General features: G+C 41.9%; 1 protein-coding gene across 1 annotated transcript in view; it reads right to left on the reverse strand.

Moving 5' to 3' along the window:
• PALM2AKAP2 (PALM2 and AKAP2 fusion) overlaps positions 1–22,698 on the reverse strand; it is a 771,069-nt gene that overhangs the window by 382,485 nt on the left and 365,886 nt on the right. Inside the window, exon 8 of the mRNA XM_039543348.1 lies at positions 8,331–8,376. Within this exon, the coding sequence (XP_039399282.1) occupies positions 8,331–8,376 (46 nt within the window). The remainder of the gene's footprint in view (positions 1–8,330; positions 8,377–22,698) is intronic.

Genomic DNA, 22,698 nt, shown 5'->3' on the forward strand with positions numbered 1-22,698 from the left:
AGCAAACCTAACACTCTTATAGAAAGATCTGTTGAATAAGGATGAAATAAATAGTGTTCTATAGAAATGCAACAGTGTTCTGTAGAAATTACTCTAAACATTGATTGAAAATGGTAACCTTTCTTTAGTTCTCTTTGTTTGTTTGTTTTTGAAGTATCCAGTGGAGATCTATAGCAGGAATATAATCTTCTATTAAATTATATTAAATGATTAAAAAAGCAACAAAAAATTTATCATTGCTTAAGACTCAATCTTAAAAGCATTTGCAAACAGGAATAATTCCATTTAGTCCAATGGAACTAATGGCATGTCAAAAATTACTCACACGTACATACGTGTTTACAGAATAAGAGCCTTAGATGGGGAGCTCACTGAGAGACTGTATTATAGTTTTACAGATATTATGTATTTTATCTATCCTCACCTAGAAAGTGTTGATACACATACTGGTGTTCTGTGACCCAATCAGGACATGAAATTGAGTAAGATGGCCAGTATAAGGTGGCCTTTAGCTTAAAGCAGAGGGTGGATGGGGATAGAATTAAGTTTGAAAATTTCATTGTGACTTTCCTGCATTTCTAGCATTTAGGGTTTTTAAAACTCTCACAAGATCTTTATTCAAAATTCTTATACAAATTAAAACATTATTAATAGTGACATTTTGATTTTGAGACTGGCCCCAAAGTGGTAGGTAGTTTCCAAGCATGCACAATATATATACATACACATTGTATGTGTATGTATAAACACACACACACCCCCCAAGAGTGCATCACTCTGTATCACTTCAGAGCAGTGGTGTGCGGCCTGCAGGGTTATCTGTTAGGATAATCCGCTTGCAGGCTACCATACAGTTTGTTTACATTTGCACAGCCGCCTGCAACTCCCGGTGGCCGTGGTTCGCCATTCCCGGCCAATGGGAGATGTGGGAAGTGGTGCGGGCACATAGACCGGCTTCCTGCAGCTCCCATTGGCCAGGAACAGAGAACTGCAACCACTGGGAGCTGCAGGTGGTCATGCAAATGTAAACAAACTGTCTGGCGGCCTGCCAGCAGATTACCCTGATGGCCAGTGTGCGGCTCCAGAGACTATAGTATCTTGTCCTCCCACATATTAATTAATCCACCTTCCAACTAAGAACCAGTGAGTCTAATCTGTACACACTGCAAACTCCAATATACCTACTCTAGATTCCATTATTTTCACCCTTCAATGTGTCTGCTCTAGATACATTATAGAGATTCCCCTTTTCCCTGTCCAATGTACATGCACCAGCTGGAATCCCCAGAGAATCTCATACACTTGAGCAGGGAAGTTACCTCTGCTCCTTTCTTCACAGAAGGCAGAGAGAAGCTGATTTACAGGAAGCCCCTGTGTGTCAGCCTTCTCTCACTTTAGGTAATTTAAAAATTTCAGCTTCCACCACTGCCCACCAACAACTTTGTCAAACCAGTCAAGAAGCCCCAGGTATGTATGTACCCAATGCATTTCCTCTTCCTTCTTCCATCCATTCTGGGTCCAGCATGCTGACAGAAACCAGGCATCAATGATCACCCATTGACCAATTTGAGTGCTTCTCAGCACAATGTTCAAATCATGCCTTTAATTTACCCTAATTCACTCACAAGACCTCAATATACCTGATATAGGCTGGAAGCATGGTTGCTGGGTCTATCATCAAGCAACTACATTTCACCCAACTCATAGGGCATACTTAAATTTCATGTGACACCAGATGATCATCTCCAATCTATAGCAGGGGCAAGAGGGAAAAAGACAAGGTTGGTATGAGGATTTGCATACGAACAACCACTCTGGTCCATCTAGCCCAGTATCCTGTCTTCCGACAGCAGCCTGTGACAGGTGCTTTAGAGGGATTGAACAGAGCAAAGCAATTATTGAATGATCCATCCAAAGTCATCCACTCCCAGCATCTGGCAGTCAGAGACTTAGCCATCTTGGCTAACAGCCATTGATGAACCTATCTTCCATCTTTTTTGAACCCAGTGATGCTTTTGGCCTTCACAACAACATCCCCTGGCAATGAGTTCTACAGGTTGACTGTATGTTGTGAGAGAAGTACTTCTTTTTGTTTGTTTTAAACCTGCTGTCTATTAATTTCATTGGGTGACCCAATGTTGTGAAAAGGGATAAATGACACTTCCTTATTCACTTTCTCCACACCATTCATGATTTTATATACACCTCTATCATATCCCCCCTTAGTCATCTCTTTTCTAATCTGAACAGTCTCCATCCTTTTAGTCTCTCTTCATATGGAAGCTGTTCCATAACCTAATTATTTTTGTTGCTATTCTCTGTACCTTTTCCAATTCTAATACATCTTTTTTGAAATGGGGTGACCGGAACTGCACCCAGTATTCAAGGTGTGAGCACACCATGGATTTATATAGTAGCATTATGATATTTACTGTCTTGTTATCTCTCACTTTCCTAATGGTTCGTAACATTCTGTTTGCTTTTTTGACTGCCACTGCACATTGAGCAGATGTTTTCAGAGAACTATTCATAATGACACCAAGATCGCTTTCTTGAATGGCAACAACAATTTAGACCTCATCATCTTGTATGTGTTGTTGGGATTATGTTTACCATTGTGCATTACTTTGCATTTATCAACGTTGATTTTCATTTGCCATTTTGTTGCCCAGTCACCCAGTTTTGCAAGATCCCTTTGTAAATCTTTGCAGTTAGCTTTGGACGTAGCTATCTTGAGTAATTTTGTATTGTCTACAGACTTTGCCATCTCGCTGTTTATCCCTTTTTTCCAGATCATCTATTAATATGTTGAACAGCACTGGTCCCAGTACACATCTTTGGGGGACCCCATTATTTACCTCTCCATTCTGAAAACTGACCATTTATTCTTACTCTTTGTTTCCTGTCTATTAACCAATTACTGATTCATGAGAAGACCTTTCCTCTTATCCCAAGCCTGCTTACTTTGGTGTGGGACCTTGTCAAAGGGAAGGTCTACACTGAAAATGCTGCTGCAGTGCAACTGTGCTGTAGCGCTTCAGTGAAGATGCTACTATGGGAGAACTTCTCCTGTTGGCGTAGTTAATCACCTCCACCAGAGGTGGTAGCTACGTAGGTGGGAGAAGCCCTCCCGTAGTACTGTCTACACATGAGGTTAGGTCACTTTAACTCAAGGGTGTGGATTTTTCTCAGCCCTGAGCAACGTAGTTATACCAGCATAAGTTTATAGTGTAGACCTGGCCAAAGGCTTTCCGAAAGTCCAAGTACACTATAACAACTGGATGCCCTTTATCCATATTTGTTGAGTCCTTCAAAGAATTCTAAAAAATTGGTGAGGCATGATTTCCCTCTACAAAAGCTGTGTTGACTTTTTGCCAACAAACCATGCTCATCTATGTGTCTGACAACTCTGTTGTTTACTACAGTTTCAACCAATTTGTCTTGTACTGAAGATAGGCTTACCAGCCTGTAATTGATAGTATTGCCTTTGGAGCCTTTAAAAAAACAACAACAAACACACACAAAAGCCCCACAGTGTTGTATTAGCTATCCACCAGTCATAGGATACAGAGGCTGATTTAACCAATATGTTACACACCATGCCTAGCAGTTCTGCCATTTTGTATTTGAGTTCCTTCAGAATGCTTGGGTGAATACCATCTGGCCTTGGTGACTTATTACTGTTTAATTTATCCATTTGTTCCAAAGCCTTCTCTATCAACACCTCAGTCTGGGACAGGTCCTCAGATCTCACACCTAAAAAGAATGTCTGAGTGTGGGAATCTCCCTTGTCGCCTCTACAGTGAAGAATGATAGCAAAGAAGTCATTTAGCTTCTCTCCAACGGCTTTATCTTCGAGTGCTCCTTTAGCACCTTGATCGTCCAGTGGCCCCACTGATTGTTTTGCAGACTTCCTGCTTCTGATGGACTTAACAAATGTTTTGCTGTTAGTTTGTGTCTTTTGTTAATTGCTCTTCAAATTTTTTTTTGGCCTGCCTAGTTATACTTTTACCCTTGACTTGCCAGAGTTTATTTTCCTTTCTATTTTCTTCCATAGGATTTGACTTCCAATTTTTAAAAGATCCATTTTTTGCCTCTAACCATCTCTTTCATTCTCTTGTTTAGCCATGGTAGCATTTTTTGGTCCTCTTACTATATATATATTTTTTATTTGGAGTATACATTTAATTTGAGCCTCTCTTATTGTGATCCGAATTGCAATCATTTTTGCCTGGCAGTTTATACATAGAATATATGTAAGCATATGCATATACATTTATACCATTACACGATGATGACAACCCTGTCATAGATTGTGGAACCATGTAATAAATTTCAGAGCTATGTGATTAATTTGGCCACGGAGTGATAAATTGCTAGCCTCACCTGTTCTCTACCCACTAAATCCACCTCCTCTGGGATGACTAACATTCCAAACTTCTGAGCAGCATAAGGCAGCCATCATTATTTAAAATGCCACAAAAATGTTTCTCTTTCTTTCATCCAAATTTTACCAGTCCCTCTTCACGAAAAATGCACTAATCCAAGACCAAGGATTAGCATTATTCAATAAAGTCTGAAATCTGCTGAATTATAAATAAATCTCCTGTTCTAGCTCATATAAGCAGAAATCCATCCTTCCAACCTCTTGCTTTATAAAGTACCTCCATACCATACATACTGCATACATTTCTGCTTCATTTGTGTTAGAAGACAGCTTGTGCTAAGCAATTGATTTTTGTCAGTCGCTTGAATAATCGCTTAAGAAAGGACTCAATATACGTAGGTTTCAGAGTAGCAGCCGTGTTAGTCTGTATCCGCAAAAAGAACAGGAGTACTTGTGGCACCGTAGAGACTAACACATTTATTTGAGCATAAGCTTTCGTGGGCTTATATCTCCTCATTATCTGTTTCATTCTATGCATCCGAAGAAGTGGGCTGTAGCCCACGAAAGCTTATGCTCAAATAAATTTGTTAGTCTCTAAGGTGCCACAAGTACTCTTGTTCTTTTGTCAATATACATATGTACATATAAAAATACATGGTATAAAGGTTTTATCACCATCTGTTTGGGAAAACCATGTTACTCACAAGTTGCAAAAATCACACAGAAGTTATATCAAAGGAGTGCTAAGAAAAGTTCCACATCACTCCAGACCATCCTGTGTTCTCTTTATGCCACAAGCAGTATTTTACAGAGAACAACTGTTTTAGAAATGTTGTAGAGAATTTAAAAAAAATGATCTCACCATTATATGGCCCCATAGTGTCTGAGGATCTGACAATCTTTAATGTAGTTCTCCTCACAACAACCTGTGAGGAATGGCAGTGTTATAATCCCCATATCACAGGTGGGAAACAGAGCTAAGTAACTTGCTCAAGGTCACACCTGTGGCAGAGTAGGGAATTGCATCTAATCTCCCAAATCCTAGACTAGTCCCTTAACAAAGGACATTCTTGTACTCCTACTCTGCTCACAATGCAGGAGCAGAGCCATAGAAATTTGTTTCTAACTTTGAGAGATCACAGGTTTAAAACTGCAATAATTTGATTGATAGGAAACTATTAGGTTTCTGGCAGGAATATTCACAATTCCAAATTTGAAATTTTTGTTCCTTCACTATTCTGCAATAATCACTTAAAAGTAACTATTTATGTGAATGTTCCATACAGTAAATTTGTTCATAGGATTGTCCGTCTAAGCAATCACAAAAGGGGTGTGATCATAGTCCAAGTGAATTTGTTTAGAAATTCGTGGAAGGATATTCCCCCCCAGCATTCACACAGCCCTAGTAATAATGTACAGTAGTAGGTCTTTACCCACCTGAGACAGACACTAAAACTTGGTTAAAATATTTTCTCCTGCCTTTTCCAGTGAGCTGAACTGAAATCCCGCATCCTCTTTTCTGAGGCACCATTTAAGTTTGGCTGATCCTCCTAATCATCTTAGATAGGCCCTGCAAATCAGGAACATCAGAGAAATGCCCTGTGACTTATGCCACATGACCCATCCTGATGAACCAAGCTCACATTTGAAACACACACTGACTGACATTATAATTGGAGATATACCTATCTCCTAGAACTGGGAGGGACCTCAAGAGATCATTGAGTCCAGCCCCCTGCCTTCACTAGCAGGACCAAGTACTGATTTTTGCCCCAGATCCCTAAGTGGTCTCCTCAAGGATTGAGCTCACAAGCCTGGGTTTAGCAGGTCAATGTGCAAACCACTGAGCTATCCCTCCCCCCATTCTGATAACATTTGCAAATATTCAGCTGGAGCAGTAAAGTTCCCCAAAAGCTTACATGGACAACTTGTTGACATGCAGAACCTTGGAGCAAACAACTGCTGGCTTGGGGATGCAGTCCAAACACAAAGCAAGACCAAATCTGAATATTTTTGTGGTTCTAGCTGAACTGTGTTCAATGTACTTTGATCATATTCTTCTTCACCACCAGTGTCTTCAGCTAAAAGTACGCCACAATGTATTGTATACAGACTATAGGGCTCCAGACCTATCATTGCCTGCACTTTGTGCAGGCATTTACCAAATCGTCAGGTGAAGATTTTACTCCCACTTTGTAGCGGTGCAAATGATAGTACAAAGTGCCGGGCAATGGAAAAAAGTGTTGGGTTGATGCTATTCTTAGGCGCATCCTTTCTTACGTGCAGTACCACCCACTACTGGGAGTATGGAACACTGGTTAGCTATGAATAATTCACTGATGGAATGAAGCAGCAGGAATACATTCCCCCGCCCTTTCTTGTTTGAAGACAAAGGTTTTTTAAGATTCTCATATATAATTGCAATACATTTTGCAGCAATGCAGTGTTAATTCTTCAAGTTTGGCAGCACAAAGACGCCAAGAAGAATATGTTAGTGGGGGAAATCTGAGAATTAACCCTTTAATGGCCTATTAATACTTTGATCGGAGGAATTGTTAATACTTATACCTGGAGAATACATTGGCCAAGTATTTTTTTTTTAAATCAGCTACCTCTCTGTTAAAACTTTCAGTATTTTACCCCATAATATCCCCCCCCCTTAAATGAAAACATTTGATCTTTTCCAGGAAACATTTTAGAGGAACAAGTATTTAGTTTATAATATTTCTGGTTATTTTAAATATACACGTGCCTGTTAGCAGATTAACGGACCTAAAAAAAACAACTTGGTACTGCAGCAACAGCAGCAGCCATTCCTCTGTCTACAAAGGAAACGTATAACCCAGCTGTGGCAGCTAGAGTAAAACACAACATCTGTTGATCATTGGCAACACGCTGGCAGGGGATCCTAAAATCTGAGCAGGCTCAGTTGGTTTGTGCCTCTTCACGTACAGCCGTCTTCACAGATTGGACCATCCGACTCCACAGATTTGCTGAATTAGCATGTCGACCATACCAACCCCTCTCCCCCCAAAACTCAACTGAATGTCATATTGAACAAACGCAAGGTTATGTGGGCTTCGCGGGTGCACAGAGGTCATGGAAACGTGGGGCTTTTGATATCATTAATTCGCTTTAATAATAACGACCTGATGTTTTCCATTCTAAGCACAATTATAGTTTTGAAACACTGGGGCCAAATCCGCAGCTGCTCTCATTGGCTGTAGCTGCACTGAAGTCAAATGGCACGATGCCCATTTGCATCAGCTTAGACTCTAGCTCGCTGTGTGTCTGATTTTAATACCAAAGAGGAAAATAAAAGTTTAGACTAAAATTGGGCCACAATTCTGCCCTAACTTTGCCCCAGCAGCCCCCCAGCATAGGTCATTGGAGAATTTCGCTGAAGGCATTTGGCATTAAGATGCGGCGTTCTAGTTTAATACCAGTAGAAAAGCTAGTTAAAATGATAGCGATCACCTGCCTTCTTTACTTGACTCTGTTTGCTTTTTTAAAAAATAAGAATTATTTTCTCCAGTAAAAGCCACCCTGCGCTTGAGCCCTCTAGTTTAACTTCTTATTCTGCCTAGCTAACACTCCAACACTGTGATAATCTTTTTCAAAGCAAAGTACCGATGCTGTCCTCCAACCACCTCCCTCCTCCTGTTCTTCCCTTTCATCTGTCTTAAAAGCATGCCACAATGTATTCTAGCACATGTCAGCATGAGAGAGCATCCTAACTCTCCTCATTGCCAGTGAAATCGTATAAAAACAATCTTTAATCAGTTGTTTGATAAGGAGGAAAAGGGAGAACTCTATGCTGAAAACTTCTCCAAAACCACACTGGCTAAAAGCTGCTCAGCTACTGTGCTGGAATCCTTGAACTTCATCAACTCACAGCTCCCTATTCACAGACAAAAGAGCAAGTAAAATGAAACTGACTTACTGCTATGGCTTGCAGCCTCTCCTTGTGCAATTCTGCCTCCGCCATCCTGGAGAAAAGGACACAGAGGGAAGGAGGAAAAAAAAAAAGCGCTGCAGTCACCAAGGGAAGCTGAGTTACACCACAGAGTATTTGCAAAGAAAGCTGTGCTCTTTTGCAGGAGTCAACCACTTTTGGAGGCACTGCAGACTGGCTTACGAGAGGATCATTTTAGAAACTGGACCAGTGCCTGCCTGCCTGTCTCCCAGCTGTACTGCTAACTGCATTTCATTGCTGCTTCTGTGCGCTGTTGCTGTCACACAAGCCATGTATGTGCTCTAAAAGCAGCTGAGTACAGGGATAGCTCGCATGGCTATAATTTTTTCCCTTGACGTCTCAGCTCATTTGCTCCTCCTATGGAGTGTTGGGTCATGACAGGAGCTCAACATCAATAGTGTGCATAGTAATCAGAACCTGCATGAATGCAGCAGAGACAGCTGTACGGCAGCATGCCTTTAAAACAGGAACTCCGGGGCGAGGGGGATAGAAGGAATTCACCAATCAGTAGCTATTCAAGAGTTCGGCACAGCAAACCTAAGGTCTAAACTGGTTTGGCTAGAGAAAAGGAGATTGTTTGAGCGACTAGAGAGAAACAATACATGGGTAGACTTCCAGAGTATAGCACGCTACTTTGTGACTGCCATTATAATATGGCATGTTTAAAGAGATGCTAAAGAGGTGACTCTCCAGGAGCATGTCTCAGAGGGTAGGGAATATGATGAAGCCCACATACTGTATATACAGATCACACACAGAACCACTATGTTAAAGAAAGTTAAGGTTGAGAAGTCAAGCATTCAAAAGTGAGGGGCAAAGTATGCGATAAAGTAATTGTTGACTGTATCATAATGCATATGCTCTAGGAGACTAAATTAAGAGAGTGTGCAGGCAGCCTTAATTCTCGCAATTCCTAATTTTTGCATACTTGGCTTTGCAACCATTCAACATAGTTTTATTTTACATGCGTGTAATTTCCTAAGTTGTTTTTGTTTTTTTTAAAAAAAGAAAATCAAATGAAGAAATGGAAATTCCATTGTGTGGCATCAATACTGCGGCTCCTCCCCATCCCCCCCCAGTTCATCAGCAGGCCACAGACCTCTGCCACTTGAACAAATGGAGTAACTGATAGGCTCAGTAAATTGGCATCCTCTATATGGACCAGCATCAGAGAGGGATGAGATGCCTATTTTGCCCCTGAGTTTCACATATATTTGCTGACAGCAGAGGAATTCGGAGATGTAAACAAAAACAAAAACAAAAAAATTCAGCTTGAGGCAAACATCCTGCGTGGAAAATTTCAGTCCAAACAATTAACATCTTGCAAAGTTAAAAGCAGATGGAAACAGGTTCTTATAATGGGAAATGTCAGGCAGCCTTAAGTGTAGGCTGTGCTACCAGCTCTGCCTATGGTAGATTAGCTCTTCGAGCTGGGGTGTGATTTCCAGCTCAGGTGGACATACACTTGCTTCCTCTGATTAAGTTAGGGCACTAAAAATAGAACATAGCCGTGGCAGCTCAACCAGCGGGAGGGGTTATCTGCCTCGAGTATGTGCCCGTCTGAGACCCTGGCCACGTACTCAGGGCAGGAAGCCTGCTTGCCAGCCCACTCATGCTGCCACAGCTACAGTCCAATTTTAGTGCACTGGCTCAATGAAAGCAATCATGAGAATGTCTTCCCGAGCTGGGAGTCAACCCCCTCCAGCTTGAAATGTAGATATACACTCACTCACATTTAAGGGCATGTCTGCACATGTGTCTCGGGTATGCACGTATTTTCTTTTGAGGACTTACAACCTGAAATAACAAAAATAGGCAACAGAGCAGGTGCCTCCATTTTTGGATGACCAACTAGCTTAATGATCAGAAGTGCTGAGCACCTGCAGCACAGCGACAACTCAGGGTGCTTAAAACCTCTGAAATCAGCCCTAGGACGTATTCAGAGGCAGGCAAATTTCATGGCCACTGTTGAAATTGTGCCTGCTCACTGCACGTGACAAGGTGCACCTGGCTTTCAGAAAATATATCAGAGGCCGTAGCATGTACACACTGTGCTTCAAGATTAAATCCTCCTTATTAGAAAGGTTCTAGAATAACACAGTAAACAGAAGAATGACTTTTTGCTTAGCAGTAGCTCTATGAAATATAGCCCTTCGGATGGGAAAATGCACTGATACTCTTCGTAACTTTTACTGGTTTTACTGCCTTCTCCCTTAAAACCAAACATTATTTACCTACAGAGCTGACAGACACTTGCTGGGGAATCAGTCAGTAATTCTAGTTTAATATGGGACTTGTTCCTGTTCAGACAATCTTTGCTATTAAGCACATCTCGGGATCTTAGAAAATTCAGTCATTTTTTTAATTCTTCAAACCCTTTTAGCATCTTGTTTTTCCCCAGAATCTCATCCTCGATCTTCAATGGCACAATATGGGCCCTCACATGTTTCTGACATTACTACAGTCTGTATTGCAATACCCTGTCAGCTGCAGACAGATTTATGTCCATCTTCCCACTGATGCACAGGGAAGGTACGTGGGTAACTCCTGTTAACCTTAGTGAGAGTAATGTGATTAAATCTTTTCCACCACCACCGCTGAATTTTGATGGCAAGCTTAGCCCCCAGGGAAGAATTCTGCTGTCAGTTATACCCAGTGAAGCCAATGGAGTTCACACAGGTCAGCTGGGTGTGGAATTTGAGAAATCAGATCTTCATCCACATGAAGCCTTGCAATTGGACAGAGTCAAATTAGGCTGCAAAAATATACCACAGGAAGCTCTCCTTCCCTTATAATCCCAATTCAGCAAAGCACTTAAGCACTTACTTAAGTGCATGAAAATTAATGGTATTGAAGCACATGATAAGAAGGCCTTGACTCATCAAAGCACATAAACATCATCACCACGGCAAATCCCAAAGAGGCATAGCCTTCTTGCAGATCGGGCACCACCTGCACCTATCTCTACCTACGTCCTTAAACCCCATGTTCAATTTTATTTAAGTGACTGAGCGAGATAGGCAGACATTCTGCCCTGGGGTAAGCACCCTACAAAAATAAATGTTACCAACAAGAAAAGCAAACAAGTACCAAAGCTTTATTTGCTTTTTTATATATATGGAAACTTTAAGATCATTTTAATAACTGGATGAGTCTCTGCACAGACTCACAGAAGGTTTGAATACGCTGGACCTTATTTTAGTAATTGAAGTTCTCATGCGAGCAATGGCCATCAGTTTACAGGGACTGAGGTATCCTTTTGTTTTACACTATCCCCCTATCTGCAGCAGCAACCACATCACGCATATCATCCTAATTAGCAGCAACATTATTGCTCTGCCTCTGGCAGACTGTGCCAGTCAGAGAGTCAGGCGCAAACGGACTCGCAAGCTAGAGAACCCCATCTTCTTCTGTTATGAAATGACAATCTTCATTACCCTCATTACTGTAATAATATTCCTTATTGCACCTTTTCACCCGCTTCCAATCTCAGATCTCATCACCAACAGGCAGGGGCGGCTCTACAAAGTAGGCTGCCCCCAGCGCGTGGACGCGCGCCGCCGCGCTCTTCCCCCGCCGCGGTCCGGTCCCCTCTTCCCCCTCGGCTCTGAGGCAGCGCAGGTCACCCAAGCCGCGGGACGGAGGCGCGCGCGCGGGCCGCACGGCCGGCGGGGGTTTCTCGGTCGCGGGCTCCGCTGAGCTGCCGCATCGCGCCCTGCGTCGGCAGCCGCCGTCGGCCCGCGGACTCCCGAGGGCATGACCGCGCAGCAGGTCCACCAGCCCCGCCCCTCCCTAGATTTGCCTGGCCAGGCAGCAGCTTTGCTTGCTGTTTGCTGGTGCCCCCCTGCCAACAGCAAAGCATGATAACTGCAGCTCAGTCACTGATTTGTTAAGTACTCTGCTGTAGAATTTTTAGCCTCTGTTCAATAAAACCGCATCCCATATATGTGGGGGAGAGGGGGTTCAGTGGGAGGCAGTGAACAGTAACGATTGCTGGAGTGACCCTGATCTAAGAGGAATGTGCTGTGGTATTATATACCCAGACAGCAAGTTCCTTCTAAACTGCAAGAGTGATAACCACGAGGTGTGCGCATGTCACAAAATAAGATATGCCCTAGTGAGATTTCTATGAATTCTTGGCTGCCCTTGAGTCAAAGTCGGATGATCTCTGCCTGATTAAGTCTTGCGAGAGAACTGGGCACTAATTAAAGCTGCTGATCAGAGTTTATTTAAATAGAGGAGAAGACAAAATTGCTTGCGAACACAGAGCAGTGAGGACAGAGAGGGGAAGAAGAAAAGACTGAATCAGCAAAGAAATAAGGCAGTGCTGATTCTGGTCAGGTCTTCCACTGATGTGGTTTTTCAGAGTCTCACACGGAAGCTTTCCACCTTCACATTCTTTCCAGGCAGAAATGTATCTAGAGCCAGAGGGGGCGATGTCGTCAGCTAAACCAGATAACACAGACGGCATTTTGATCATGACTATGCGGTCAAGTTTGGGTTGTTCTGCTCCAGGGCTGGAACCAGCAGGGTTCCTTTTGCACATTGTTGTGCACAAGCATAGTGAACAACAGAGGAAATAGTAACACTTCAAGAGTATCCTCAACAGCGATTGTCACAGTGTTCAAAGAAAGGTATAGAAATGCCTGGATAATGAGACTTAGCTCGTTTAGAACACCTTTAATGTATAGATCTCAAAGCACTTTGCATAGAAAGATACATAATTTTTTTTAATATCGATTTTTTTTTAAATCCCAGGTTTTACAAAAAGTATTTTTTTCTGGATTTACACCCTACTTTTGTATCATTCAAATATATAAAAATAATTTGTTTTATTAGGAAAATAGAATACATTGCATGAGATATATGTATTACTATAATACATTAGTCAGTGTGTATCTGCAAAGCTGCCTGTTGCAGCAAAGCTATGTATTAGTGTAGAAGGTACACACAATAAACAAACAGGCCTGCATGCTCTGAAGTGCGTGTGAATCTGAACGTACTGATGAATCTCATGCCTACCACATACACATTTCAAGCTGTTAACAGATAACGGTTTAAAGATCTGACATCCTAAAATGGGAAGAAAATGAAAATCTGTATCAGAATACGTTTCAGAACACAAGGAAGTATTCGAAAGTTAAAAAAAACAAACAGGAGAAAAGGATGAAGTTGAATGTATGCGCTGCAAATGGTGCGGCCCAATTATTAAATGTAAATATTTAAAGGCTAATAGTTCTAAGTCTACAACAGTAAACTGTTTATTAAGTTGTATTTGGGGATTAGAGAACTATTGTTTTCTTAAACTTTCAGGTGGCGTTGTGTTTTGAGTTCTGTTTTAGTTCTGCAGCAAACCGCACTGAATTCCATTAATCAAAGCATTAATCTACTGAATACTTTCCCCCTCAAGTCCTTCCATCCACCAAAATAAACCCTGATATTTACCCAGAAAAATTAATAGTTTTTCCACCGATTTTCACCTCTTTTTGTTGTTGTAGTAATAAACATCAATAAATTCCTGGGGAAAAATTAAATAAAATAAAACCCAAAAACGAAAGGCCCCTTCCATTCATTTTTACAGGACACTGAGGTGACGTCATCTGTCCAAGTTCACACAACAGGTTAGCAGCAGTACCAGGAAGGGACAAACCTTACCCGCATATTGATATGAGTGGGTTCTATATATCTGGGTTTTTATACCACTCTTGAAACTGTAGTATCTGATAGAGCTGAAATTTTTCACTCAATTTTTTCATGAAAAATGACATTTATTTTAAAATAACAACATTTTTGGGGGGCAGAGGGGGAAGGTAGGGTAGGAGGTTCAAAAATGGATCTCTCAAAAGATTTTCTCAATATTTTTTAAAACAAAAAAAATTAGTCCATTTCAGAATGAAAATGACTTCATTTTTTTGCAGAACTGTTTTTCCTTTTCTTGACCATCTCTCATGGGATGACTAATTACAATACTAAAACACAAAGGATTTGGCCATTGACATCCAAAGAACATTTTGAGCTGTGCCCAGTCTAAACTTTTAATGAGGGAGGCCAATTAAATCATGAAAATCAGGCGCCTTTCCTTTCTGTACAGCTGAGCTGGGTTAGGAAAAGTTCTGCTTTAAATAACCCACTTAAGATGTTTAACAAACAGTGTCATTCCAGTTGGCGTGTTACACACTGCAGCACCATCCTACACATCGAGGGACAATTTCTCCTCTAGGTCAAACCAAAACAGCACAAACCCATGGACTTCAGTGGGATTGTACCAGTTTGACAGAGCAAACCTTTGCCCGGAGACTACATCAAAATACACACACCAGAGGTCATGACTGATGTTTGCAATCGTCATAAATATTTTTGCGGTGACAGCTTCTGGGTGGGCTCCTGAAAATGGCTGTCAAGGAAACAAAGAAAGCAATGGAGGGGAACTAGGCTTTGTGTCTCTCTGCATTTCAGTTCTGATTGTTTACAAGAAGATGCCTCTGGCTTTTACAATTACCACATGCCAGCGGGCTGAACAATGTAACACTAGGACCGTTCTAGCATCCCCAGTTCGCCCTAAGGCCTTTTTGGGCAACATTAATTTCATCCAAGTTGAAATTCTGAGGTGCGATGAATTTGCTATTTCTCTCTCTTGCCAGACTCTGTTTCTGTATTAAAATAAGCTAGAAATGAGAGTTTCCTCTGATCATTTAGAGCTCTGAATCAGGCTAGCTCATAGCTCTCATGCTTTTTAGACTTACTCCAGGACAACCATCTTGTGCAACATGGGTCCAGGCCCACAATTCTCCTTTGGATCCCATTCCTTCCTCCCGCTAGGGTGATCAGATAGCAAGTGTGAAAAATCGGGACAGAGGGTGGGTGGTAATAGACACCCATGTAAGAAAAAGCCCCAAATATCGGGATTGTCCCTATTTAATCGGGACATCTGGTCACCCTACCTCCAGTGCGCACACACTACCTCGGTCCTTTTATTTCTTGTGGATATCTCTAACAAGCAGAGGGCAATTTTAGAAAAAAAAGAAGCTGGGGAAAAGGGAGCTTACTCTAATTAAGTGATTTTGATTCCTCTCTCTCTCTCCCTCTCACCCCTCAGGTAAAAGTATCAGCCATGAAACAGTTATGCTGCAAAACATTTAAAGTTCCTGATTTTCACAGTTGCTGACCACCTACAATTCCCACTGAAGATAACTGGAGCTGCAGCACCTCTGAAAATTAGACACCCAAGTCTAATTCAGAGATAGCACTCTATGGAGGTGAATAAGGTAGTTGGCATCTATCCAAAGAGAGCAATGCATCAGGTTGCATTCAGAAGGTCAGCACTAACTCCCCTGGGATTTGATAGCTGCTTTCAACTACTTGAAAGGGGGTTCCAAAGAGGATGGATCTAGACTGTTCTCAGTGGTACCTGATGACAGAACAAGGAGTAATGGTCTCAAGTTGCAGTGGGGGAGGTTTAGGTTGGATATTAGGAAAAACTTTTTCACTAGGAGGGTGGTGAAGCACTGGAATGGGTTACCTAGGGAGGTGGTGGAATCTCCTTCCTTAGAGGTTTTTAAGGACAGGCTTGACAAAGCCCTGGCTGGGATGATTTAGTTGGGGTTGGTCCTGCTTTGAGCAGGGGGTTGGACTAGATGACCTCCTGAGGTCCCTTCCAACCCTGATCTTCTATGAGTCTATGTAGCACCGAGCAGGTACCTCCTGGCTATGGCTCTCCTTGCAGCTGGTCTTACCATCCCCTGAATCCATAGTTACCTTTCTGCCAGGTTCTCCAATGAAAGGTGTTTCCATGAGTTGGAGGGAAGAGGAGTATATACTGCTGTACTTTGGCTCTGCAGTCTTCTCACTAAAGGTTTTGGGATCAGTGGGGTGGGATTCCTCTCCTGGCATCTCCAAAAAAAGCCACAGTGACATAAAAATACTACTAGTGCTTAGTACTTATGCAATGCTTTCCCCTAACAAAGCCTCCCTCACAACTTTATACATAGATGGGGAACTGAGGCACAGGAGGTTACATGACTTGCTCAAGATTACACAGGAAGTGAATGGTTAAGCTGAGGTCAGATCCTTCTTCCGTCTTTCACTGAAGCGCTAGAGTTAGACAATCTCTCCTACAGCATCTCATTGATGTCACACACACACAGACCCCCCCCCACTCACTGTTTGGCTTTTCCCTCCATCTTGGTGTCTGAAGTCAGTTTGGAAGCTCATTGGGGCAGGCCTCCCATATCCTTATTACCGTGAGGAGACTGGCATGTTTTTAGGCACTGCAAAATAATTGTTATTTATTATTTGTGTTGCAGTAGCACCCAGGAGCTCCAGTCACAGACCAGGACCCCATTGTGCTAGGTGCTGTACAAATGTTTGCAGTCCCATGAGTAGTCCACTAGATCAGTGGTTCTCAAACTGAGGCTGCCGCTTGTGTAAGGAAAGTCCCTGGTGGGCCGGTTTGTTTACCTGCAGGTTCGGCCGATCATGGCTCCCACTGGCCGCGGTTCGCTGCTCAAGGCCAATGGGGGCTGCGGGAAGCGGTGCAGGACAAGGGATTTGCTGGCCGCTGCTTCCTGCAGCCCCCATTGGCCTGGAGCGGCGAACCACAGCCCGTGGGAGCCGCCATCGGCCAAACTTGCGGACCCGGCAGGTAAACAAACTGGCCCGGCCCAGACCACCAGGGGCTTTCCCTGCACAAGCGGCGGCCCCAGTTTGAAGACCACTGCACTAGATCATACTGTGCTTTCTAGTCAGCTACCTAATAGCTAGTGTCAATCTTAGCACTAACTCCTGTATCTATGACTTCGTTCGCAGCCTCCCACCCAACCAGAACTGACAGATCTGTGGCCTGGAGTGACCTGGGTCCAGAAGGTTGCCCTATAGACTCTTTTGTGGATGACAAACAACCCCATGATCTTTAGGAAGAATCCCAGTAACAAGCTTTCATCCCTAGCGACTGGTTTTTTTTGGTTTAGGACAGGGGTTTTCAAACTGAGGGTCGGGTCCCCTCAAGGGGCTGTGAGGTTATTACACGGGGGGTCACGAGCTGTCAACCTCCACCCCAAAACCCGCTTTGCCTCTCCCATTTTTATATAATGGTGTATAATATATAAGTGTTTTTTTTTTATTTTTAGGGGGGGGTTGGGGGAGACTTCTCTATGAGAAAAGGAGTCACCAAAAAAAAGTTTGAAAGTTTAGTTTTTTCTTTCATTTCAGATAGAGGAAAGAGAAAGAAATTTAAATTTTTTTTTTTTTTTTTTTTTTTTTTTTAGGTTTTCAGGTTTTGATGGAATTTACACCCCCTTCCACAGCAGAAGCAGCACTGAACCTACCTGAATGCCTAACAGAAAAGCCTTATCTAACAGCATTAGTTTTCTCTTTTTGTGCCCATTTCAGATACTCTCTTCCTCAGCTGATAATAAATCTCATTGTTTCTCCTAAATCAATTAGCATGTTCTCATTTACGAGCGTCTAAATAATTACGTTTTTCAACTGGATCAGCTTAAGTGATTATCTCTTGAAATCCATGAAACTCTTTAGTGTTAAGATGCTTGTTCGTATATCGGATTTTATTCAGCAGCTGAAATGGTAGCAGAAGCTGCCGCCTGTGGCCAAATTGGCAAAAGCCAATGAAGAAATGTAAGAGACCCTGCTTATTAATTCAAGGTACGTCTACACTGCAGTTAAACACCTGCCGCTGGCCTGTGTGAGCAGACTTGGGGGCTTGGGCGGCAGGGCTATAAAACTGCAGTATAGATGTTCAGGCTTGGACTGGAGCCTGGGCTCTCAGATCTTGTGAGTGGGGGGCTGAGGTGGGGGTGTCCCAGAGGGGAGCCGAACATCTATATTGCCATTTTATAGCCCCGCAGCCCAAGCACCACAATCCTGAGTCAGCTGACATGGGCCAACCATGGGTGTTTAATTGCAGTGTAGACAAACCCATAGGGGCACCATTGTGGGCTGGAAGAAAGGGCACCAGCGTCAGATTCTGGAGATTGGGTTCTATTCCTGGCTCTGGCTCTGGCCCTGGCCCTGGCCTAGGACAAGTCACTTCATGTCTCCATGATTCTGCTTCCCCAGCTGTGAAAGAGAGAGAATGATACCTCCTCTGTAAAGCACTTTAAGACCTAGAAGTGGTCTTGGTGGCCCAAATCCTACAGCCCTTGCTCGGTTAAAGCTCCCACTGAAGGTAAGAGTGTCTTTAAGAAGGAATGCAGGGTTAAGCCTTATTTGCAGCAGCACATATACTATCTAAAGCAAACAGAGGGGAAAGAAACTCATTTACTTCAAGAGCTTCCAGTGCTTTCATGTTTTCTGCCAAGATTAAGTAATTGATCTAACTTGAAATGCAACATTAGAGAGAATGCCTTCTTCCTGGACAAAGAACAGCACTGAAAAATGGCTTCTTCAGCTCCCCATACACCTTATAAGCTGTAATTTGCTTTACCAAAAAGCTTGATTAACAATAAGCTTTATCAACAATCAAACGGGGACTGATTTTGATCTCACCCCAATATAAATCAGGAGTAACTCCATCAATGTAAGTGGGTTTACATTACAGATGTAAGACAGATCACAATCAGGCCCACACTGTATGTATATGGCTCATCAGAGTTTGGGAATTATTTCAGGAAAGGAGTCAAGTAAGCTGAAAATTCACCAAATCAGTAGAGACAACCCTCAAAAAGTTCTGTTTAGCTAAGCTCCCACACTTTGGATGGGAAGCGCATTAAGACCTATTGAGGAAAAAAATGCTATATAAAAGCCAGGTATTATTACTATCTAAATGTCTTTGGTGTCTCACCTAGACGACCTGAAAATTTCACATGAACAGACTCTCTCATGGTATTTTGGCTTCTCCATTTCTAATCATGGAAGGAAGCTAGGAAGTGAAGAGACCATAAATATGAGAACTAATCAGAAAAGAAATTACTTTTTGGAACTCCAGAGAAAGTTTTGTTTGAGTTTTGAGTCAGTTCTTATTTCATCCAAATTGGTTGGTCCAACCTAGCAGTTATTTGGGGACAAATCTTTCTGAGCTTCAGACAGATGACACATCTCCGGAAGTCTGTTCAGATTGAACCAATGAAACATACAGAAGCACATATTAGGCAAGGACATCACACTGCATGTACACAAATGAGATCTTCCAAGCACTGCTAAGAGCACTGTTGCTGCTTCACGGCACCACTTTCAGTGTTTATCTGGAAGCACATAAGCACATTCTAACGGCCCTTTTATAGGCATGGCATCCCCAAAGATCTCTTAACCAGAAGAGCTGAGAGATAAGTATGTAACATTTCCTCAAATGCTTTTCAAGAGAAGCACTAGGGATGGGAGAGATAGCTAGTAAGCAAAATCATAAACCAACATGCTGGAGAAGATTAGAATTCAAATGACTTCCCATCAGTCTAATTTTAATAGCATTAATTTATTCTCTAATGTTATTAACTATACATTGCAAAGCTAACCATGGTGTTTTGTATCCTATTATGTTGCATATCACATACAAACCTCCTGCCCCAAGACAAGGTTATCACTAACCTGATATCTCTGCTGCCCATCTTAATTATGAACATCCCCTTTCTATCAAACTCTTAGATACACAAATGTCCCTTCTGATAAGAACTGCCTCAGAGAGGCGGTGTTCATTGATCCTAGGAGGCAGGATTTACTGGGATGAAACCTATGTTGAGAATGAATAAAGTAGTGATCACACGAGCTGGGTGAAGAATTTATATGAAATAATGTATTGGATGAATTCTGTCCCTTTTTGTGTTGATAAATTGTGTGTGATCATCATCATTTTCTAAATTTCTAGATGGGGAAAGCTCTTAGTCACTATGCTGAATTCTTTCCCAGGTATCTGGCTGGTGGCTTTTGCCAACATGCTCAGGGTCTGATCACCATATTTAATTTTCCCCAGGTCAGATTGGCAGAGACCCTGGGGTTTTTTCCACCTTCCTCTGCTGCATGGGGCCTGGGTCACTTGCTGGTTCAAACTACAGTTAACGATGGATTTGTTGTAACTTGAAGTCTTTAAATCAAGATTTTATGATTTCAGTAACTCAGCCAGAGGTCTATCATATAATTGGGTGAGTGAAGTTTTGTGGCCTGCAGGAGGTCAGACGAAATGTCCATGTCCCTTCTGGCCTTAAAGTCTATGAATCTATTCAGAATAATTTACCAAATTTCTGCAAATAATTCCTGGTCTGTGACTGATTTATGAGCAGCTCATTATGGATATTGGCCATTCAACATTCAAGCAGTGATTGGACATGCAGGTTGAGATTTTGAAAGCAGTCTAAGGGACTTAGATGCACATTTTCCATTTACACGAATAGAAGATTGTGTCTGAAATTCTCTAGTCTGCTTTGAAAATCTAAGCTACAGGTCTTATGGGGTATGTCTATGCAGCAAGCAGCAGTCCGCAGCAGCGAGCCCCGATCTACAGATGTGTACTATGTTTGCCTTTTCTTCTCTCTCTCTCTCTTGCTCTCTCTTTTTTCCTTCAACCACCAGAAGAATGAAGAATGTGGCTTTAGTTGTCTGCATCAGATCTATTTGGGCAATTTAGTTTTCTCCATATGTTAGACTGTGTTCCTATAATGTAAAAATAAATGAATAAATGCTGCTCAGGCACTGATAAAATCCTTCCAGTCAGTATTTGACAGAAGAGAAAGTGTTCAATGATGCCAATGCCCAGGTGGTCATCCAGTGTTGTCTTCTACATTTGCCAGGACACTAATAGCCCACTTAACCGTTAGATGCATAAATCTACTATACAAACCAGTGATTACAATATCATACATGACAAGTGATGGAAGTGTCATCACCTGAATGTATGAGCTGCTTATTTTAACAAGACTGCAATCATATTTATCAGTTACTGCATTACTAAAATCTTAGGCCCACTTTCTGCAAGCTACACCGTATAGGGGCACCCCTAGCCCCATGACAAGCTCTATTGAAGTCCACATGGGAGTGGACTCTGCGGGAGCAGAGCTCATTGAAAGACTGGTGCCTCAGATTGTAAAACTATGTTAAACACATCCACTTCTCACAACTTTAAAATATTTGGCATTATGGTTTAAATTATGGAAGATAGTATACGCATGTAATAAAACTTCCAATCTACTCCACGTGCAGTGCATATGGATCCATTTTGATATCTAACAATAAATCTAATTCATATTCTTATGTGTCTTCCAAATTAATAGAAGCGCCGTAATATATATTTAATGATATAAAGAGAGGAGCACTTAGGAAAAAAAATGGAGCTAAATAAAACCAGACAATCTGGTCCAGTAGAGGAGGCAACAGGCAGGGACTCAGACATGGGTCCTAATCGCACCTCTATCACTGTGGGACACCTGGGGCAAGTCATTTCAACTTCTCTGGTTCCCCTCTCCCTCTTTGTTTTGTCCATTTAACCTTTAAAAGCTTCAGGGCTGGACTGTCTCTAACTTAGCTGTTGAGGAAGGGTGGTGATTGGTTGAATTACTTCTGACGGTTCAATGACCCTGTTTATGAGTTATCTGAGCCTGTTAGGTAATTAGGTACAACAATTGTTAAAAACTTAGCTCGATTACAACTCAGTTTCTTCATACATAGCCTCGGCACAAGATTTCACTTAATTTTAACTATATGCAAAGTTTGAGGAGTCTGCATGATTCCATTTTGAAGATCATTTGGGACAAAGGAAAGACTAACAGATACTAAAGTTCTCAAAGGACTTATTTTTTAATTAATTTTCATTTATAAAATAATTAACAGAATTACTTGTAACTTCTCCGATAATTATCTCTGTACTCAGCGTCCATGCTGTGAGTTTGGGGAGGATATGATGTATTTTTCATACCAAACAAAAAGGCTGAATTGAATCTGTGCTGTAAGTGCAAATTTGAACTTAGCTTTAACCATGGAGCTGTGGCCAGGGCCTCCTTAATAACTGAATATTATACCTCGTCTACATTTCCTATTTTTCAATCCTTTTTACACCAGCTCTGAATACTCTTGTTATCAAAATACTTGTCCAGTCCTTTATTGAATCCTAATACATTCTCAGCCTCGGATATCTTCTGGCAGTGAGTTCCACAAGGTAACAGTGCCAGGAATTACTTTTTAACAGCTTTATTTTTTTATTTTGTCTATTACATTCTTTGCAGCCGATGCCAAATATATCTTTTAGAATGTCTGGCTAATCCTTTGGGATGCCTACCTCACACTATGAGAAGGGTGCACCAGCTGTTAAGGTTTGTAATGAAAATAATTCTTGTAATCACTATGCATATAACCTTCACAAATGCCATGGAAAAATGACCATCATAGAAACAAATTGTGG

The sequence above is a fragment of the Mauremys reevesii genome, linkage group 6, assembly GCF_016161935.1.
Source record: "Mauremys reevesii isolate NIE-2019 linkage group 6, ASM1616193v1, whole genome shotgun sequence".
NCBI classification, from domain to species: Eukaryota; Metazoa; Chordata; order Testudines; family Geoemydidae; genus Mauremys; species Mauremys reevesii.